The 22,740-nt window shown below is 41.5% G+C and overlaps 1 protein-coding gene across 1 annotated transcript in view; it reads left to right on the forward strand.

Annotated features, from left to right (window-relative positions):
- Positions 1–22,740, forward strand: part of grik3 (glutamate ionotropic receptor kainate type subunit 3) — a gene marked incomplete at both ends in the record, with an annotated part of 100,331 nt that overhangs the window by 71,845 nt on the left and 5,746 nt on the right. The window contains 4 exons of the mRNA XM_080540038.1: positions 1,781–1,894; positions 5,384–5,587; positions 12,545–12,768; positions 17,768–17,886. Coding sequence (XP_080396164.1) covers positions 1,781–1,894; positions 5,384–5,587; positions 12,545–12,768; positions 17,768–17,886 — 661 coding nt within the window. The remainder of the gene's footprint in view (positions 1–1,780; positions 1,895–5,383; positions 5,588–12,544; positions 12,769–17,767; positions 17,887–22,740) is intronic.

A 22,740-nucleotide genomic window follows, 5' to 3' on the forward strand; every position in this document is an offset into this window, starting at 1 on the left:
TGAGCTTGGTAAAGATAGGGACTTTTAGCCTAATCCTGCCCTAATTGAATATTAGCCCAAGTTTAAGCTCATACTCTAATACGGCAGGGGTTTCCAAGTAGCAAATTCACTTGATGCTGGTGTTATTCAAAAGAGAGAGAGAGGGGGGTGGGGGATATAAAAAGCTGTCCCTGTTGTTGCACGAGTAAATAGCTTTTGAATTGGTTCTTTGTGAATCTTATCATAATGATGTTTAATTAATTTAGTTAATTCATTCTGCACAATAAAAAGGAAAGTGAAAGACATGTATGGATATTTTTTAAAGCAGCTCCCTCATAGAGTCTCTGTTTGGCTGTTTTCACACAAACCGTAACTAATATACTTTTCAAATGTGAGAATACTGTATCATGGCCCTCACAGGGTACATGGTCCCCTCAGGAGGACATTAGTAGGTGTTGTCCACTGCTGCGGCTGCTGTGTGGTTTGTGTGCCTTTTAAATGGACCCACTTCAATAGCCAGCCCTCTGTGAATGTCAAACGGCATTTTGGTAGTTATGGAGGAGCAAGAGGAGGATGGGAGAGAAGAGTTTTGAAGAGAGCTCAGCTCAACTTTCCAAAGCAGATCGTTACCGACAGCCACAGGACTATTTGCGGTAATGACGTGTTCCAGAGTGTCTCTCCAATATGGAGGGCTTTCGGCCTGAAGGCACCTCTCGTGTACGACTCCCTTTATTGTTCCGATCTCTGGGTGTATCTTAGTGAGATTACTCAGAGCACAATTTTTTGCATTATAATCCAGCCTTTCATTTTGTCGCAGACAACCCCATGCTGCGCTTTCTCTCGAAATTAGTTGTAGACATTTGTGTTTTTTCCTATAATCCTAAGGGCACAGAACTGCAAATAAACCAAACTTAAAATAGCTACATGATGATAATCATGCAACGATGCTTATCTGGTTGGTTATTTTTAAAGCTGTGATGATTCTCTATGCGTTTTAGAAAGGAGGAAGGAAAATATTCTAAATGGAAGACATTTTTCATGAAACTGTTTTTCTGTATTTCCGTGCATTGTGTGTGCACGCACACACGCACGCACACACACTAACAATGCAACCCTTCATCTTTCTGCATTCACAAAACTGCTCCAATTACCTATTATCTGCTATCAGAGCAGAAGCTGTGTTGCAAGTGGAAAGAATGTTGTTTGATTGTCGGAGTGAGAAGAGAGGCTGTGCCCTTGATTTCAACAATTCATGAGGTATGATATTCATAAATGTATTTATATTTTTAGAACAAGGACAATGGAGGGTATGACAGGTGACACATTCACATGGTTGGAACATCTTTTGATGAAGGAAAGTTACCAAACATAACACAATGTTTTTGAACACTTTAACATTAAAATGACAAATGCTAAATTAAATTAAATCAAGACAACATTCAAGATTTTCACATTTTGGAAGTGAAGTGAAACATATCCCTAATTATTATATTAAATATAAATATTATAATACTATTATATCAGCATACTCTGCATCAAAAGCGCTTATTAAAAATTGTCCTCAGTGTCAATTCAGTTAGAGGGCTCACATCTACCCAACCACATCCTCTTTGAGATCAACTCCCAAACCTTGTGTCATAAAGGTGAATCAGCCAATCAGCTAATGCTGCTGCTGATGGGTCCCCGTGGGCGCTAATGCAGGAAGGTGGGTCTGCGGGGGGCTGTCTGTGGGGGGGGTCACAAGACACTATAGGGAACGGAAACACTTAGCGTCATGCTTTTCATCTTCCATCTTCCGCAGGTGGGGAAGTGGAGTGCGTCTGGAGGTCTCAACATCACCGAGCTGCCCAAGCGGAAAGGGATGAACATCACAGACTCGCTGGCCAACCGCTCTCTCGTGATCACCACCATCCTGGTAGGTCGTCTAAGATCAACCCTGTTGTGTTAATGACATCCCGCCCCGATTTCTCTCTTCTCTTCTGTTACTTAACCTCGGTTTCAATCAATAGAGAGGATGAAATCACGAGAAAAGTCAAGCTGACATTTAGCTTTCTGTCCATCAAGTCTCTTTTTGTTACGTTCGCTATTCCTTGTTTTACGGAAGGTATCCGATTTTCTGGTCGAATAGCCTTAGTCTTAGATTTTGGGAAAAATTCCCCCATGTTAAATGGTCCGATATAGGAGTATCATGGTTTATGTATCATGTACCTTGGATTATTTCAAAGTTCAGGTTTGAAGTTTATTTTATTTCATTCGCATTGCAGATAGTCATAGACTCTCTGAATTGCGTGAGGAGTATTTCGCCTTGCAGGGTTTCGTCAAGAAACATTTTCGCCTTGTGATTTTCACATTCATTTTCATCTAAAGTATGCAAAAAACCCTTGAATCATCTCAGTACTGGAGATGCAAGATAGCACCCATTGAAACTTGGGTTGAAAAAGCATGTTTGGCCTTCAGTATTCTCTCCTCCTAGGACTCCGACCTAAGATTCAGAGATATGATGTCAAATTCAATCCACAGCAGATGAGCTCAACTCCCAATGGAATTCACCCATGCCAATATGAACCCAGGTTTGGAATGAAGATCATTATGTCACATTAACCTCACACGTCTTATGTGAAAGGGAGCCCAGAGAAAAGCAGCAGCTATTTTTTCTAACATAAAATATACTCTAAGATTCCAGAAAATGCCAATTAACCATTAATTATAAAGGAAGAAATAAACAGGTGTTCCCTCCTTTCAGCAGCTCCACATTAATTTTCAGATACTCTATTGTCTATATTTACGCCTGTCGCTGGAAGGGTGAACAAGGGTTTCTATGGAGCAATCGACGAGATGCTGACAACGGACATCCCCATAGGCCTATTCTGGACAGACACAGAAGTTATCAACAATGCTAAACACACTAAACACTATAATTATGTCTGAATTGGACCGTAAGGGGGTAATTATGACCAAGGGAGGTCTAGAAGGGATATAATCTGTGCCCTTTCTGGTGCCATGGGGAGTAACAAGGTCTATCAAAAAGAAAATAACTAAAACAACAAAACAGATGGTGGTTCATCATTCTGACTAGAAATAAATCATTAATGGGTAGTACTATGACTGCTCTTCCTGAGACATCTTCTGCCCCTCACCACTACGTCTCCTAAAGACACCCGCTTTCCCCTCTACTGTGTCCCTAAGAACTTCTACTGCCCCCCTTGTACTGTTTCTCTGTTTCTCCAGTGTAAAAAAAACAAGTAGGTTTTAGAAGAAGGTGATAGGAGAAGGTTTTTCCTTCTATCAGTGGCCCCGGGTCTGAGCTGGATTACTCTTCCCGCTACGAATGGCGGAATGATGATTCTCATTCTTAGTATTCAAATGTATTGATTGTAAGTCGCTTTGGAATAAGGCATCTGCTAAATGCCAAAAATGTAAAATGTAAATGTAATGATTTCATGTCAACATGACACGTCCTTCCTTTGGTAGTAGTACACATTGAGTAGTACACCTGCATTTCCAGTCACTTTTTGGCATGCTCGTTGATTTAGGAGTCCTGAAGAAGAAAGGAACAGTTTCAGATTATAAAGGCTGGTGGCAGACGTTGGCATCAGTGAAGGAGGAGACAACTTCTGCTCTAATATCAGTGTCTGCTTTCTCTCTGAGCTTAATGACATCGCATCAAACTGATCTCGGCGATGCATGAATACGACGTCTGACAGTTTTATGGTGATAACTTTTTGGCGTTCCCGAGAAGAGATTAAGATATTTAATGTGTTTTCCCCTCTTGCATTAATTGTTTGCACTTCACTGCTTGTAAACTTGTTTCTTCACAGCACTCCCCCCCATCCCCTGTCTCTTATGTATACCCACGCTGCGATCGAGAGTGCAAATCTGGTTTAAACACTTTGATTTGAGCCCAAACCTTGGGGAATTTCCAAGAATTTTTGGAAGGCTAGAAACAGATGGTTAATGTGTTTTTTTTTTCACAACAAGCAAAACTCTTTTGATCTACTTAATTGGACAAACTCAGACAAAGTTTGTTTCCACTAAAACTCTCACTTCCTGTCCGAATCATCCGTTGTCATCAAGAATTCATTGCTTGATATTTTATTTAAAAGGACGTCCTAATTTGTAATGGCCATTTGGCTAACATGTTAGCTTGGAAAGGAATTTTTAAAAAGTATATTCTCCACTAAGATGGTGGTTTTTTGGTCCAAGTAAGTATGGTGATGTTGTGTTACGCTATGATGTGCCAAATAGGGGTGTTAGGAACGTGTGTTTGTTCATCCTTCCGAGGCGTTTACCATCAACAACACAAGTTGTGGAATAAACAGTCCAAATTGATTTCCATATGTTGCCACAGCATTCTTGTATATCAATCTTTTCCTTCTTGGCTACGATAAGCATAGTAGCTCATCCCCCCCGCACCCCCCCCAGCACCCCCACACATTCCCTGTGAAACATCTATTTCTGAGGGTGTGGGGAAATAGTGTTATGACTGGCTATTTTCTTCTCTTTAACTCTGTCTGGCAGCTTTGTGTCGCACAAGATGTGGGAGTCTGGAATACAAAGGAGAGGTCACCTTGACAAAGAGAATCAATTTATCTGCTTATGAACTGAGGTTATGAAGTATTTGTCTGGCCATTGGAAGCAATAGGCTACATTATGAAAGCAAGTGGGACACCGATGCACCAAATGCACAGCAGGGCATGTGTGTCTATCTGGCAGACAAACAGATGACAGATACTAAATATAAGAAACACAATGAGCTCTCTGTTCTTTGAGCCTCTTAGTCACACTCTCAGTGCAGGCATCAAGGTGGCTCTCCCTTGTAAAAACCGGTGACAGCCTTCAAGACAACATTGCAGTCGCGTTCCGTTTCATTGCCGCATTCTGTTCCTAATCAAGCCTTTATACGACCCAAATTATGAGCGGCAAGGGAGAATATTACAAGGCCGTAAAGGCTGTCAGCTCCCTGGTCATAAACAGCAACGACCTGTGCACTTGCTATACCAGGGCCAGTAAGCAGGGGTGTTGTAGTAGGGCTGTAGAGGTAGGTGGGTGGTGGCCATTGCATGTCAAAACCAATACAGTATTTCGGTGTGTGTCCCTTCACTACCTGTAGCAAGCACTTTTCTCATCGCTTGCTGTACAGTACATTTCGGCGGATTGCACAGTGTGCACTAATATCAGTTTGATTCTCCCGTAGACCCATTCTCTTAATTCCTCAGCACTCGTCCATATTTAAACACACCGTGTAAGCCACACATTGGACCGGAGTCTCCTGTCACTCCCTGTTAAATACAACAGCGGCTTATCAGCCCAGATCACTTTGCCTCAATTAGGTGCGTGTGCTGAGACTAAATTGAAAAAGCTGACCTCACCGCTGGTATCCATTTGATGTTTTGTGTCGGCACAGGAGGAGCCATATGTCATGCTTAAGAAGTCTGACAAGGCGCTGGTCGGCAACGACCGCTTCGAGGGCTTCTGCATCGACCTGCTCAAGGAGCTGGCCAACATCTTGGGCTTCTCCTACGAGATCCGCCTGGTGCCTGATGGGAAGTACGGATCGCAGGACGACAAGAGCCAGTGGAACGGCATGATCAAAGAGCTGATGGAACACGTGAGTGGAACCGTCGACACAACTGTTGTGATCTTAGAATGAGAAGGTTCTATCTCCGTTTTTGTCAAAATTTAGTGTTTTACATAATCTGATCCATTAGGTGTTTATTGCCTGTGTGGTGTTATTTTTAAAATGTTGACATTTTTGAGTTAGTAATTCATAAAATACAAAGGTTCCATCTCACAAAACATAATGGAATGTAAAAACGTTGACGCTCAATATCTCTGAACTTCCCTAAACGGAGATAGAACCTTATCATTCTAACGTCACGAACTGCTATTACAGCCAGGGGCGTGTCCAGGGGGGGGCCAGGGGTGGCTCGTGCCACCCCTGAAATCTGATTGGCCACCCTAGGTGCCACCCTGATTGATTGGCTATCTGCCTAGTCACTCAGAGCAGTGGCCACTTCGCGCCACGAGACGAACTTTTCGAACAGAACACATTTTTGATCAGCGGTGAGGTGTGGTCTTGGCGCTCCTGAAGAAATGTGAGTACCATTAATAACGTTAGACTTTTGCATAGCTACATATAGGCTACGGTGTTGTGCTAGTGGTTAAAACGTTTTGCTTAACTTGGAATCAGAGTTTAGGATAACATTCGCTTTGCTCTGCGTTGTTTGGAGCTGTGAGAACGCACATTCGAAGTCACTCCCGGAGCAAACAACCAACACATGCTCCGCTTAACAAGGGTGGTTTCGCTCCGGTTAGAAACGACGCATCGAGGCTGTCCATAGTAAAACAACAGCGCATGCGTGTTGATCTGGATAAGAGGGGGACGAACGGGCAGTTTTCTATTTTCCTGACCAATCAACTACCACGTCTGTTGCTTCAATTGCCTATGTTACTTTGTTTAAATGTTGCAAACTCATCCGCTTGCTCTGGGTCATGATTCAGATGTTCATGTAAGAACATGACCTTAGTAGCCCAATTAAAGTATACAATGGGGAGTGGAGACAGAAATGGTAATAAAAAGCACAAAATGGTGTGTACAAATTCACCAGAATGCAGGGAATTAAGTGTTAAATTCTCAAAATGGTGCCACCCATGCATAACAAGGTGCCCCACCTGGGCCACCCCAGTGAAAAAGGTCTGGACATGCCACTGATTACAGCTAAAGACCTCCCACCTCTATTGACATACAGTAACCATCGTTACATAGTAAAAACATGCTGTATAACAACAGGTATGCAGAAGTGCTATAGAGTTCTCATCATTGTGGAAGGAAAAAAAGAAAAATGTATGGGGCCTCAATGGAAAAAAAGGCATTGAAGTTCATGTTAAAATTAAAGCTTCAAAAGCAATAACAGGCAGTTCAATTCACATTTGCCTCCACCGAGGACAGTGCTCTGCTGGCATTTTTAAAAGCGTCCCCTCCCATCGTCCTCTCCCTGTCCTCAGCCCCTGCGGGTCAACGCTGTGCTCGGCTGAAAAGTAGTAATAGCTTAAGTGGCATTTAGAGGAGGGAGTCATACAGTGGGAGTCAATGGATAGGTGGTGCAGAGGGCTAGGGAAGGTGGGCTTCAAACACAGCACCTCATCTCTCTCCGTAAAGCTTTTTGTGCCAGATTCAGACTGATAACAGTGACCTTGAGGAGAATATGGACATATGGACTATGGTAGGAAAATACTGCCAATACTCTTCATAATAAACTGATGAAATTGTACACATCTGTGCTGTTGTATTTGACTCTGGATGAAAATCAGAGGAAGAGACAGTTGGAATCTGACCACTGGTCAGCAGTAATGTCAGTTTCGAGACATTAAGATGCAGAGCACTTTGGCCTCTTTTTATTGTATTGTGTGTTATGTGTCCTGTGGTTAAATGTACTGCCTCAGTCTACTCTAACACATGTGCTCCCCATAAGGCTTTAAGGGCAAAAAAGAAACTGAACACAATACAGATGACTTCTAGCCCTTTGGTCCTCAATATTTCATTTTAAGATCCACTTTCACACCTAACAATCCCCCACAGTCACACGTTTGGCTCAACAGGGTCTGTGTCTGTCTGCACATAGCAAAACCTATGTTTATCTTGAAAAGATGAAGGTTCTATATTTCTTACACCTCAGCTGTACAGTATGAAGGGCACCTTCACCTCCACGATAGCAGTGTTAACTGATAGCACAGAAGAAGAACCCCCCCTAAGACTGATTAAATGGGGCTATTTCAACATTTAATTACACTTGCTCATTAGTGGTCAAAGCCCGTTTGTTGGAAGAAAATCAAAAAGCAGTCTTGCCTTCTAAAGTCCCCGGTTTTTGGTCTTCACTCTGAAGTACTGTTACTGTTAAGTACCAGCGTTATTTACATTCGGATGCTACCCATTGACTTTATTATAGTTGTGTGATGCTCTAGTATAGGACTAGCTTTTCCTCTTGCGTTTACTTACACACACACTGTGGATTAGATTAGCCAATGATAGCCTGTGGCTCTCTCTGCGTCCCTGCTTTCTTATCGAAAGGAGGCCGAGACTGCATCACTAGTGCTTTGTGGATTCTTTGCCGGTTTCTATTTTGTGGCTCAGCGCTTTCTTCCTCCCTGTCTATACAGATAAGCTGATGTTTAATCAGTGGACCTGAAAAGCAAACTTTGGAGCAAACTCAAGAGAACTGACCTGGGATTGCCTCTAAGAAGCTTGGGTGGCTTTTGTGTTTTTCCATATAAGTAAACCAACAGCAGCAACCCTTTTTCGGTTGATTCCAAACAAGTTGCTTTGTAATCAGACAATTGACAAAGGGTATAAGCTAAGATGGCCAGGAAACTATTATATTTGACAAGAAAGGGCAACTAGTATCAAAGAAGCGTATGGTATTCAGTGTAGACAGAGAAGGGAGGAATCATAAAATGGACACTGTCAAAGTTACGTATCAATTTAATTTATTTCCATCAATGATTTGTATTAACCCGTACAAATTGTCATTACCTGCTCGTTGCAGTGTCGATGAACATGCTACTGTACACATTACCCACCTACTATTTTACTAGCGACAACTCTACCAAAGGGGTCACATAGTTAGATAGGATCTAAAGAAGACAACAAGTAAACAAGCGTCCATGTTTGTTTTCAGCTGATAATGTGGTGTTAAATCACAGGCCCATACGTTCACGCTGTCACCCTGCATGCCCACATAAATCATAGTTTCATTACTGAATTACAAAAAGCCTTTGGCCCTGGACATCTATTTAATGGTGCTGTACTCGTGCAGGTTTATTAAAAGCAGTTGTACCCCTTCATTCATCTTTGTAGGTCACCAAGCCCTGTCAAACAAAGAAGCATATGCAGAATGACAAAAATAAGTGAAGGTGTCCAGTGTGTGTAGTGTTATGATGCAAATGTGTTTTGTTAGCATCCAATATGTTTTCAAACTGACATGGGTGAGGTTTCTAATTTCACTCCTTTTTGGTTTATTCACTTTATGTTTTTTCTCCAAAACTAAATGTAGTAAGCCCTGTGCTTGTGTGTGCAAAAGCAGCAGAAAAGCATCGTGTGGCGGGGTGTGGTGTGGTTAATTAAATGTGAAAGGGCTTTTGAGCCATGTAGCATAACGCCCTTTTATTTTCTTCCGTGTAGTCACAAAGCCCACTACAAAGCCAAGGGGCATTGTGGGAAGGCGCTAAATGATGCAACAGGCCTTGTTAAACTTGATTTAGTCACAATAGATGATCTCATTAATCATGCTGTGATGCCAGTATTAATAGCAGGCTTAACACATCGTTTGTTTCTGTCATGGCGATTAATCTCTGCTCCGACGGATACACAGGAAGGTTGCGGCGAGCCATACTCTCGTTGTCTACACGTTGAGATAGCAGGACTGGATTTGGACCTTGTGAGATATCGTAATGAAAAAGCTGCTTTATTTGCAGTCAGAGAGGCACACACGTATACGTGGTCCCCCCCTATCTATGGGGTTGCAGAACAGAGTGGTTTAACAGCAGAACACAGGGAGCATTTGACTATCAGGGGCAGGATATGGTCGGGGCTGTCAGTTTGACAGTGAGGCAGCGTGACTTTCTATAGCATGAACAATCAAAGCAGCATTATGCTTTGACACGGGACCGTGTCCGTGCTCTGAAACTCCTTATGCTCAATATGTACGAGTCGCGTACACTCTTATGTGCAACCCTGGGTTACAAGCAGTGCTATATTATCATTCAATGAATACTTTGTGACGTTAGAATTATAAGGTTCTATCTCCATTTTTGTCAAAATTGAGTGTTTTACATAATCTGATCCATTAGGTGTTTATTAATGCCTGTGTGGTGTTATTTTTAAAATGTTGACATTTTTGAGTTAGTAATTCATAAAATCTCACAAAACATAATGGAATGTAAAAACCTTGACGATCAATATCTCTGAACTACCCTAAACGGAGATAGAACCTTATAATTCTAAACTCACGACTTGTATTCATGTATTCATGTATTGCAGTGACAGCAGACAAAGAGGCAGAGTGAATACAATATGTAAATAATATTATATTTTATTTTGTTTACATATTGTAGTCACTCTGTCTCATTGTCCGTCACTGTTCCTATTTGCATACATGAATACAGGTATTCATTGGATAATAATATAGCACTGCTTGTAACCCAGGATGGCACACATGAAAGACGATCATCTCGTTAGGAGGAACAGAGACGCAGCGAACCGTGTCGTTTGTGAAGCAAGCACTCTTGTCTTGCCCTTCACTTTTGGAGACGCACCGGAACTCACAGGCAAGAGAGAACACTGCTGTGATCGAACCACACATGTAAAACCTATTAATGTCAAGGGATTTTAGTTTTTTTGGGGACAGATTTCCATAGTTCATCTCTGCTGGTTGCTGGACAGACTGATCTGGCTGTAAGGGTACAGTATGACTCCTGCAGGATGTTATCAGGTGAGGTGGTTCAGAAGGTAGCTCTAACCCTGCCATCTGCCAGCCCAGATAACAGCCAGCCATGTGGCACCCTGCCGGGCACTATCAGGTCGTTTCACCCTGGTGCCTCCTGGGATACATGTCTCAGCAGAAAATACCCCATGAGGTATGTACATTAGCCCAGCATAGGGATGGATACCAGCTACGGTGGCCCGCTGGTAGATCTTCCGATTGAGTGGCCTCCGTGGTGGGCAGCGGAGAACAGAGGGACCGGTGTATAGAGTCTTTTAATGTATTATTTGCTATGATGATCATTTTTGAAGTCTATCAGGCTTTTCAATCGCTGAAAAGTTCTATTGATCAGACAGTCAACAATAGGTTTTGGACTGACATGGTACTACTGTCATTAAGGACCCCCAGACAGCCCCGCTTCATGGGTCCCCCACTGTGAAACACCACGGGTACCACCTCCGCCTCATTTTGGGCCAGGAAAAAGCCTGAGTAGACGTTTTTTTAGGGCGCGATCAAACAGTGCGTGCAACCCATGCTGTTCTGTTAATGCTGTTCTGTTAATGCTGCTCTGTTAATGCTGCTCTGTTACTGCTGTTCTAATGCTGTTCTTATTTATTTATTTTCAGTTATTGTGCTTTGTTGTTCAATATAAGTGATCAATAAAAGTTTTCACCATTTCTTGCTTTGAAAAGCATGAATAAAAAGCAACATTTATTTAATTCATGCAGTGGTACAAAAATAAATGAAAAAATGCCGGTACGCATTCGTATTCGGCCAAATGTTTCCTTAAATTCGGCTTCAGCCTCGGCCAAGAATGTTCATTTCTGTGCGTTAGTATACAAGGCAAGGCAAGGCAAGGCAAGTTTATTTGTATAGCACATTTCATACAACAGGGGCAATTCAAAGTGCTTTACATACATTATCTAAAATTACAGCAAGAGGAGCATAAGAAAATAAAAATTACAATGAATAAAAGCAAATATAAGAAGTAAATAGATAAAACATTTAATAAGACAATAGTTAATGGAAAAAAGACATTGATAGAAGTGTTTGTGTTTAATCATAACTGGTGCAAAACATGAAGGTTTTTAGCTTAGATTTAAATAATTTTAAGGGTTTGGGCCTGTTTGATTTCTTCAGGGAGTTTGTTCCAGGAGCATGCAGCAGCGTGACAAGGAGTGTAGCAGCCTCTATAGGCAATACTTCATGTGCCATTTCTTGGAACACAAGGTCTTTGGCCTCTTATGACGGGGAAATCATATAACAGTACTCAACAAGGAGGCAGCTGGATGGTGTATACAGAGCTTAGAGGATAATATTTCCCATACCTCTCTAGATAAATATACAGTAGGACCTCATTGACTTGACCTCCATCAGGGACATGTTGTAAGAATGCTTCCCGTTGCCTCCTACAGCTCAAAGGGAGAAGGAAAGGAGATTGGTCCAAACCCCCTTAGTGAGTTGCATCGTTCTTCGAGGGAAGGAGGTATCCAAGCGTGAGCCAAGCAGCTGGTTTCATTAACCTCCTGTCCAACCCTGATGTGGGGGGGGGGGGGGGGGGGAGCCAATGTAGATGGTGACCTTCTGAATATGCAGCCAGACGCACATAATCGGAGACCACAACTTCCCTGTCAGACCCTGCCATTGGGCATCTCAGAGTTGCTATATTAGGGCACTCAGAAGCCGCGGGCTGTGGGTAGAAGCGCCTGCCTGCCTGTGTATGTGTGTATGTGTGAACCTCGTTTCTTGTAATTCGTCGGGAAAAAATGCTTTTCTTCTCTTGTAGTAGAGTAGGGGTTTAGTGTCAGCAGTGGTGCACGCTGGGATATCTCCTCTACAATGTCAAAACGGCTTAAAAAAACGTCAACAGAACTTTCAGTAGCAGCACTTTTTAAGCACAGTATAATAGGGGTAATACCCATATATTTTTTAACCATACATACAATTGATGTAGGTGGGTATAAACTGATTAAATATGAAAGAGCATGTTAACAACCTAGTTACAAGGTTACAAACTTAAAGTACGGTACACAAGAGGAATGAACATGTCTGCCATGTCCTGTGCGTTTGTCTGTCTTCCCTGTTAGAGAGCAGACTTAGCCGTGGCTCCTCTGACCATCACCTACCAGCGGGAGAAGGTGGTGGACTTCTCCAAGCCCTTCATGAGCATGGGCATCAGCATCCTGTACCGCAAGCCCAACACCACCAACAACGGATTCTTCTCTTTCCTCAACCCCATGACCCCCGACATCTGGATCTACATCCTGCTGGCCTACCTGGGCGTCAGCTGCGTCCTCTTCGTCATCGCCAGGTGAGCGCCACCGTATACATGTCTGTGTGTCGTGACGTTAGAACTTAGAATTATAAGGTTCTATCTCCATTTTCGGTCGAAATTGAGTTCATCTGATCCATTAGGTGTTTCTTAATGCCTGTGTGGTGTTATTTTTTTAAATGTTGACATTTTTTAGTTCATAAAATACAAAGGTTCCATCTCATAATACACAATGGAATGTAAAAACTTTGACGCCCAATATCTCTGAACTACCCTAAGCGGAGATAGAACCTTGTCATTCTAAACGGAGATAGAACCTTATCATTCTAAACGGAGATAGAACCTTATAATTCTAAGCTCACGGTATGTCATACTCACAAACGTATGTTTATGCATGTTTTCTGTTACTTGAAACTCGAGTTAAACTAGTGGTTGTTTATTCCGGTACTACTTCCGTAGATTGTAATAGGAGTTAGGCTTAACGATTGGAGCTAAGTTGACATGTTTTATCTGGTTGAATGCAAGGCACACAGTGAGGTTGTCCCAGTATTGATGACTTAGCAAAAAATCAGTCGGTCAATGGTGGTCTGATCATGTGACATTGCGAGTCGGGGATAAGGAGAGTGCTGTGTTACCTTGGTAGTTCCACGTTCGATTGGTCGAACTCCAAAATGGCGCGCAGGCGGGTGGATAGTGATCAAGGCAGTTATGTCAGCATGGAGCCCAGCAGTGGGAGGAAGCATGAGTAAACCTCCAACTGAGTTATACGATCACATTCACTGTGGTTCCTGTATAATTTCTCTGCACTTGGCTCTATGAATGGCTCTATGAAACAACCATCATCTCACAGGCTTTGAAAAAATAAATACCTGCCGTTTACCTGCGAGTAAAGCATAGGTTGAATTCAAGAATCAATACAGCTCAAGTTGTTCAAGTGTTGCTTATTATACGTATTTCTACATGAATCATATAGAATTTGGAGTGAGAGCTATTAGTTATGTATGAAATGATCATGGATTGAGTGACATGGTAATGTATCTCTGATTTTTGGTGATTTTGTTATGAGTGTAGCCTATGCTACGGGATGATGATGAATTGCATGAGAGAGAGAGAGAGACGCCAAAAATCTGAAGTGCCACTTGCATGCTTCCTGCTAGCCGTGGGTGGGCGATTGTCACTGTTTCCTGGTCCCTCGAATGCAAAGTGGTGCTTGAAGAAGTTCAGCGAAAGTGAGTTTTTGAATGGGGCTCACAGTTTGAGAGGAGACAGCTGCATTTCTCAACCCTCCCCGTTCGTTCGTCTTGAGACACAGACCATTTTGTAGCTTATGAGTCTCAGAAGCATATTCTTTTCAGCACTCTTTGGAGACCAGCCTAGAAAGCTGAAGAGCTATGAGCCAAAATCAAGAATCTTGAAATCGGGAGACACTCTCTACTGTAGAAACACACTTTGGTGTTTTAATTAATTAATTAATTAATTAATTAATTTTGCCATTTAGCAGACGCTTTTAATCCAAAGCGATTTACAATTACGAATTACAGGGACATTCCCCCTGGAGTAACTGAGGGCTAAGTGCCTTACTCAAGGGCACACTAGTAGTGGTGTGGTTTCAGGCGGGATTTGAACTCACAACCTTCCGATCACAAGTCCAACTCACTATCCACTAGACCACCACTACCCTACGGATGGGGGTCACATCCCTAAGTGTCCCCCCCTCCAGTCACCCACTGTGCCGTCTCAATCTCTCACTCACTTACTTACTCATTATGGACATGTTACCTCCACCTGCGTTTGATTGTCACTTTGTGAGCTTAGAATGATAAGGTTCTATCTCCGTTTAGGGCAGCTCAGAGATATTGAGCGATGTCAAAGTTTTTACATTCCATTATGTTTTGAGAGATGGAACCTTTGTATTTTATGAATTACTGACTCAAAAATGTCAACATTTTAAAAATAACACCACACAGGCATTAATAAACACCTAATGGATCAGATTATGTAAAAAACTCAATTTTGACAAAAATGGAGATAGAACCTTATCATTCTATCGTCATGATGTGGCTCTCTTTCTTTCTTTTTTTGTTAAGTCCATTGCCTTTTGTTATATACTATTATTATTTTTTGGGAGACCTAGGGGGATATTCCATAAATGTCGCTAAATGAAAATCCAGGTTTAATTTTTGATAAATCTTGTGAGACTTATTATTATTTGTGTTTTAAAGAAACTATTTTCAAGTAAATTTGAAACGTAACTGACACTTTTATTTTGAATCGCTGCCTATTCGTCTACATCATTTTATGCACCACACCTAGAAGACAACAACATGTGTATGCTTGTATATACTGTAAGGCAGACCCACTGATTGTTGGATATGGATATTGGACATGGTAAACCATATACAAAAACATACAACTTGAGATACAACTTGACGTTTTCAAAAGCTTTTACCAGACAATAATGACATGTGCCACTGGGCAGACCGACACAAGAACAATGATTATTATTTTCAAGCGCTGTGTGTTTTCCCCACTGCCATCATTGAGTCCACGGCTGCAGGTCAATGATATATGAAAACCAACTTGAGCGCTTACAGAAGCATGAAAAAGGAAAAAATAAATCATAGCCCAACCATGCACAAAGTACAGAGAGAAGGAAATGTGTAGTGCCCCGCAATCACTTGTCTTATCAGTACCCTCAAATCCAAGGGATCACTTTTAGGAGGTAAAGTACTGTAGGGGGGGCGGGGGTAAAAACCACTCAGAGCCATACTTCGATACACAAGCCCAGGAAAATATACAGTACGTTTTGAAATTTGAAACGATAAAGTGGAATACCGATTAAAATGGAAAGACTTCTATACCATCATGCCGGTGTGGATAAGAACTTACGCTCTGGCAAGTGTGTAATAATGGAGTTTTTTTTCTCCCTCCTTCCTCCTTATCTTCTCAAATACCAACACATTGGCCAAGTTTCAATTTCCTCTGAGTTACTGCTTCAGGTGCTATGTCTGCCTGCCTTGCAGAGACAGAGGCAGATGCTTTTTTGATTTTCATAACAGACTATTTAGACTGTTGACATTTTCTGAAGAGATTCCTGAATCATTAGATGGAGGGGGTGTAAGATTTCTTGAAAGCCACAACATTATGTATGTATTAATCAAATAGAAGACACACACAGACCTGTGGTTTGTTTGTTTATGCGGTTTATACCTGTGGCCCTCAACTTGAACATGTACACTCCAACATTATGACTGATAAGCAATGATCAGGGGGTGTCTAGCCTGGAGGTTTTCATCGAGTCTGACTTTTTTGAAAATAATTGTTAGTGTCTCTTCCTCCCTGCAATCGGCCAACTTTTATAAAAAGCAGCAGAGAGACAAAGAGAAGCACCGTTTTTTAAAAAGATGTTATCAGGAACCAAAGGATCTGAGCCTCCCCTTCCTCTCCTGACAGCAAAAATACCCTGAATACATTTGAATAATAATCAGACTCCTATTCGAAAAAAAAATTCAAAATTAAGTTAAGGAAGGGGAAAGCACTGACATTTAGTTTTATCTCTCCATCTGCCTTTAAAAGTGAGAGGTGTTTCATCTGCGTTAAAGGATTCATGGTGCGCAGCACTTTGAAAAGATGTTACACTAAGTGGTAGAGGTATGTGGATCCATGGGCTTTACGGTTTTATGTGACTCTCTTTCAGATCTGCCTGCTTTGCCTTCTCACACAAATGACATTTTAATATCTGTCGTCCTGATCGCGGTATTTCTGTATCAACTTCAGCTAGCTTTGAGCATAGAGAGAAAGGTAGAGATATCTACAGAGATATGTGAAGGTAGGCTCGGCTTTCAAACTTCAGATTTGAGCAGTGTTGACAGACAGACTGTTATTGTCAATGACACATTTGAGAGAATGTTGTCAACACAACAAGACAAATGTTACGTCAAATCCCCCCCCCCCAAAAAAATAATCCAGTTATACATTGAAAACAACGGACAACATTGGACCTTGTTTCAAATCATCTTTTGTTCATACAGGAAATAAAAATGTCCTTCACACAATGTCTCCCTCTGAACCACCGTACATACCAGTAGTTTGTACCCACAGTTGCACAGCTCTTTAGGGGCACTCTAGACTCTACATAGTTTTTGTCAGGCGAAAATTCAGGTTAAGTGCAGCGTTCAAGGACACATCAGGAGTGCTCTATCCAGTGGAGAACCCTTCGGTTTCCCAGATCTAAAACCTATTATTAAGCACAGCTGCAGCTGAAGCTTGTTAGAAACGATGTTGGATTAATTACTTTGGTTCAAGCCAAAAACAACATGATTCCAGGCGAAAAGAGCTTGAGTCAGAAATACGTTGTGTATCCATGCATAACAGATAGTAGAGGAACAGATCCTTCAAATCTCTGTATCAATGTATCCCCCTCATATCATAACATGAACATGGTGAAAACAACATGAACATTTTACAGTAGGTAATTAGGTTACAGTAGGTCATTGATTATCATACTGGTTTAGCCTTCATTTGTAGCTCTTTTTTTTCATAGTCCTGTTTCTCTTTCTTCTAGGGTATTTTATGTTTGCATACATTGGAGCTTTGAGGATCATTGTATAAGTAATGATATATAGATGTAATAATAATGTTTGTGAGAAAGTGGTTAGATTATCATGGACTTGACTGCTTATTCGAGCCACATCACTGTTCAGAGTCTATTCGTGACGTTAGAATTATAAGGTTCTATCTCCATTTTTGTCAAAATTGAGTTTATTTACATAATCTGATCCATTAGGTGTTTATTAATGCCTGTGTGGTGTTATTTTTAAAATGTTGATTTTTTTTGTTAGTAATTAATAAAATACAAAGGTTCCATCTCACAAAACATAAATGGAATGTAAAAACGTTGACGCTCAATATCTCTGAACTGCCCTAAACGGAGATAGAACCATATAATTCTAAACTCACGTATGAATGAAATTGTGTCGGAGCCTTCATGTCTGTCATTTCCACATATACCTATGTTGTACTGTATGTTGCTCCCTAGATTCAGTCCATACGAGTGGTACGACGCCCATCCCTGTAACCCCGGATCCGACGTGGTGGAGAACAACTTCACCCTCCTCAACAGCTTCTGGTTCGGTGTCGGCTCCCTCATGCAGCAAGGTACGGTGGTACATCCTTCCCCTCACCTGTGTGTGTGTGTGTGTGTGTGTGTGTGTCTGTGTGTGTGGTACCGTACATCCTTCCCCCTCACCTGTGTGTGTGTGTGTGTGTGTGTGTGGTACATCCCCCCCCTCACCTGTGTGTGTGTGTGTGTGTGTGTGTGTGTGTCTGTGTGTGTGTCTGTGTGTGTGGTACATCCTTCCCCCTCACCTGTCAAACACAACAGGCCCTCCCTCCCTCCCACCCCGCCACCACCACCACCGCCACCACCCGCCTCCCACTCTCTACCTCTTTAACTGACAAGCTACCTGATTTCCATTCCGAGGCTGTTTTGTAAGACACTTGCCTGTCAAGAACAACTGGAGCTCAGTCTAACATGACACAAAAGCTAGCTGTTGTCATCTCCCTGCTGCTCCAAAAACATGTATTGGAGAGGAGAGTCGGTGTCAGACACCTGTCAAGAGACTTGGCAGGTAAGGAAGGAAACATATCTGCGTGTTTCCTCATAACACAGTCAACTACCCCCGTTCAAGAGCTGTTTGTGTGTCAGGACGAAAGGGTGAAGTGAACATGTCTGACAAATGCCAACTGTCACTCCTCTCAGGCAGTTGTGACCGCGCTGCCCGCACGCCAGGGAACCATTGCGGCAGATCTATATCGTTCATGCTCAGATCTCCTCTAAATGCCATTTTGTTAAATGCCACTTGGGCCTTCTATGATGCGGATGTTAGGATTTTGTCATTCGTTCTTCTATATTCTTCTTCTATTTACCATTACTCACAGTGTCAATTTCAGAATCTTTCCTATGCCTCCTCTGTGAACAGACAGTACCCAACCCCCCCCCCACACACAAGCACTTTTGAATTATTTCACTGTCTGTTTAAGCTGACAGAAATATGTTGAAGAGCATATCCCCTTCACCTATGAATTTGGATTTGTGTCAGTGTCATTCAATGTTGTTGTCGTTGTATTTTGTTAAATCCAATAAAACAATGTTCACATGAGACAGTCTTGAGGAAGGTTAGGGGAAGATTATAACAGGGACACAAAGGCAATGCGGTTACCTCTAAGCTCCTCTAAGGCATCCATAACCAAACGGAGCCCCTGAAATTATTTGACATAATGAAGTCAGCTGGGAGAAGGAAAAAAGACTAAGTAATAAAATGTTTAACCTCAATCTAACAAGACAAATCAAGAAGGCTCAGCGAGCCTCTTGGTGGATCTCTGCCTGCGAGGATAACAAATGCGCTCGACAATTCATTTAGCACAAAAGCTCAGCAGCACCCCAGCGTAAACTGCACAGTAGCTCTGCCAATTTGCCACTACGAGCAAAGGCAGAATGCGCAGAATAAACTGTAATACTAGTGTATTACTCAGCTTTAAGTAAGCCTGATGTTCTTCTTTACTGTGTTATCACCAAAGCTTACATTGTTGTCAGTCATTTCCTAAGTTAAACATTGAGAATTCCCCCAAGATGGAAAACATGTCATCCAATTGAATCATACCCTCCCACAAGGCAGTTCAACAAATCATTCAATTCTAGTTTACATGGAGCGTGTGATGTCTTGAACCAGTAGAAAAACACCAATACCCACATCAATCAATCAATCATCAATTGATTACCCTAGAGAGAAAGACGGTTTGGAGACAGGTGTTAGGGTAGCCTCGTCGAGACCAGGCATTCCCTAGTTCATTTACTTTGTACCGAAGCAATGCTATGTTGTTTTTCAAAGGTGGTTTTTAGTTTTGTGAATTATAGGCACATGATGAGTAACCTTGTTTGATCTGCAGATGAAGAAAGTAAATGAAGTGAAATGTGAAATAGGATGATTTCATGATTCCACCTCCTTTATTTGACAAACATGGATACCATACGATCTAATGTTCTTCTTCCAGGACCTTGCTGTGTACAGCAGCACATTTACAAAGCCTGCTGACACACCTAAACAAACAATGTATCTTTATTATAATCGCCCAAATGTGTGGCCACATACAGTATGTGTTCTGTGCTGAGACAAATGTAGTCCAAGTATACTCAGGTGTACTGTATGTTGTCATTGTCATACAAGCTATGTATGTTGTCATTGTCATACAAGCTCTGTATGTTGTCATTGTCGTACAAGCTCTGTATGTTGTCATTGTCGTACAAGCTCTGTATGTTGTCATTGTCATACAAGCTCTGTATTCAAGCTCTGCATGCTCTACTGCCAAACACATTGACAGCAACGAGAAGGAGACTATTTCTTCTCCATGTTTAAAATGCAAATGACAACGTTACAGACAGATTTTTTTTTTTAATCTGTTTGTAGGAGGGAGGTGTCATACACAAACACAACAAATGTAAATTTGGAGAGGTGCAAAAGTACACACCTCATGTACTTCAAAAGGGTTTGCCAGGGACGGTGGCAGGCTTTCTGCTCACAACAAACATATGTCCAATCTGTGCAGAAAAATGTGGTGGAACATGAAACCAGATTTGCTGTTTTTGTATTTGATAGTTAACAATCTATAGTTTGATATTATGACGGAACATTATTTTAACCTATCTGTATTTCTATCTGAGATCCAGAGTTGTGGGGTGTCTCTGTATGGAAAACATGTATTTTGTTTTTATGGGTATTAAAAGGAGATTAATAAGCATTACCAGCCTCTGGCGTAGAGATGTTTTTTTATGTGATGAGGCATAGGAGGGAATGCTAAGTGCAGGTAATGATTCTCACGGGGAGAGATATGCCTCCCTGATGTTAATGTTGCGGCTTCGCCAGTGGGAAGAACAACATGGCAGGAAAAACCAGGGCATCATATTTTTGTATTGTTCATCGCTGCCGAATCCACAGAGAATAACTCTGATGAAGGCACTGACTGATTCTGCTTTTCAGAATGTCGATGGAGCAGCTAGCTCGATGCCACAGACTCTGCACATGTTCTGGGGGCATGCCTAATGGAGCGCTCCCTATGTTCTATGTAGAGTATACTGTATATTCAGGCTTAACATTTTCATTCATTTCATTTCATTTATTTATTTTTTGCAACATGAGATTGTCATACATGTCATACATTTGTATGTGTCCTATACAATTAATTCATTTCCCCATGGGCAAAAAAGGAGCAGGAAGAAGAAAATTCCTATAATTACCTGCCCCCTATTCATCATCAACAAACATTACACTTGATGGTCGGCGCACACACCCAGAATTTGCACAAAATAATTTATATATTACAGATATTAACAATGAAACCTACCAAGACCAACAAAAGAAACAAACACTAATTGTATACTGTATACCTTTTCATAAAGTTGAGACTATGCATACTATCACCATAGCATTTTTACATTAGTGATTGATAGGAACGTTATTCTAAATGCATTCCTGAAACCAGGCAACTTTCTCATCGCATTTCTGTAGCGTCTGTCTCCCACATAGTCATATCCCACTGTGTAAGCATACTTTCCATTTGAATGTTTTGTTTATACTGTTTGCTGTATGTCAGCATCTAGCTATTCTAGCTGCAGCAAGCACCGCAGTCAGTGAGATGAATGTGGCATTTTGTTGACTGGAATTGCATCATTATCTTCTACGCTGAAAGGACATTTATACTTCTTTGGGCTTACAAGACATGAGTCCTTCTTCAAGGAGATGTATAGCACATTGACACAGTTTTATTTCCTCAGCACTATATGACCAATCCCTTTTTGTATTTATTAGAGTGTTTTGGTGCAGTGCTAGCCTATATAGTGTTCCTAGCTGACAACAGCAGTTTTATTGCCTTGAATCCAATTGCGCTACCAGTAGTTCCAGTTCTGTCCCAGTAAGACCTCCAAAGCTTGCGTGCATTCCTGTATTGAAGTGATATTTTTTTTTTATTATGGACTTTTGCTGTACTGTCCTTGTTTGCCATCGTGTAAGGCTGTCAAATCACAAAGGACAAATCCAATCAAATTTGGTAGGGAAGGTTAAAAAGCTGACCACTCTCTCTACCTCCCCACAGTGGGCTAGTTACTCTTCAGAATTGCCCTCATAAATCTTCTCAGTAAAGTAGTGGCGCACACCAAACACAGCCCTCTTATGGGGAGGGCGTTTTTAAAGGTTGTCAGAGACAAAATATAAAGTAACTTTTAACTGTGAGTCAGAAAGCCATTGTAAACAAGATATAGCAATCTACCTGACAAAGGACCGAACAAAGTCATAGCAAGCAAATGCTGTGGTATGCAGTCTAGCCAGCTTAAATAATTCAGCATTGTCGTCCTGACACTGATAAGTCAATCTTTACCCTGTCAAGCGTACTGCACAATACGTTGTCACAAAATGTAATGGTTATGAATGAGGGAGACCAGCTTTGTGATACACTATTCAACACAAATAAATTGTGCGTACTGTGTATGTGTATATATATATACGTATATATATATGTATATATACATACAGTAAGACCAGCAGCTGGTGGAATAACTCACATTTAGTGTTCCCATTGTTGACATTTTAACCATATATTTCAGGCAGACGCATGTGTGCTCATACTGTAAGACTGTGGCAGTGAGGGTGGAGAAGTTCAGAGGCAGAGAGAGAAGAGAGAGAGAGAGAGAGAGAGAGAGAGAGAGAGAGAGAAGAGAGAACAATCGCATTTAGACGTGACCCTTTTGTCTCTGCGACATTATTTTAATTGGAAGCAGACTTTGTGTTTGTCAATTTATTTATGAGACTCCAACAGCAAAAAAAGCTAACGCACAACGTCACTGTATTATTTAAAAAACACACCGAAATAGATTTAACAGGTTTTACTTTATTTTCTGCTTCTGTTATGCTATGCTTGGCTTCCACTAAGAATACTTCATTCAACCATTCACTATGTTTT

The sequence above is a fragment of the Nansenia antarctica genome (assembly GCF_963989245.1).
Source record: "Nansenia antarctica genome assembly, chromosome: 10".
Taxonomy (NCBI): Eukaryota; Metazoa; Chordata; class Actinopteri; order Argentiniformes; family Microstomatidae; genus Nansenia; species Nansenia antarctica.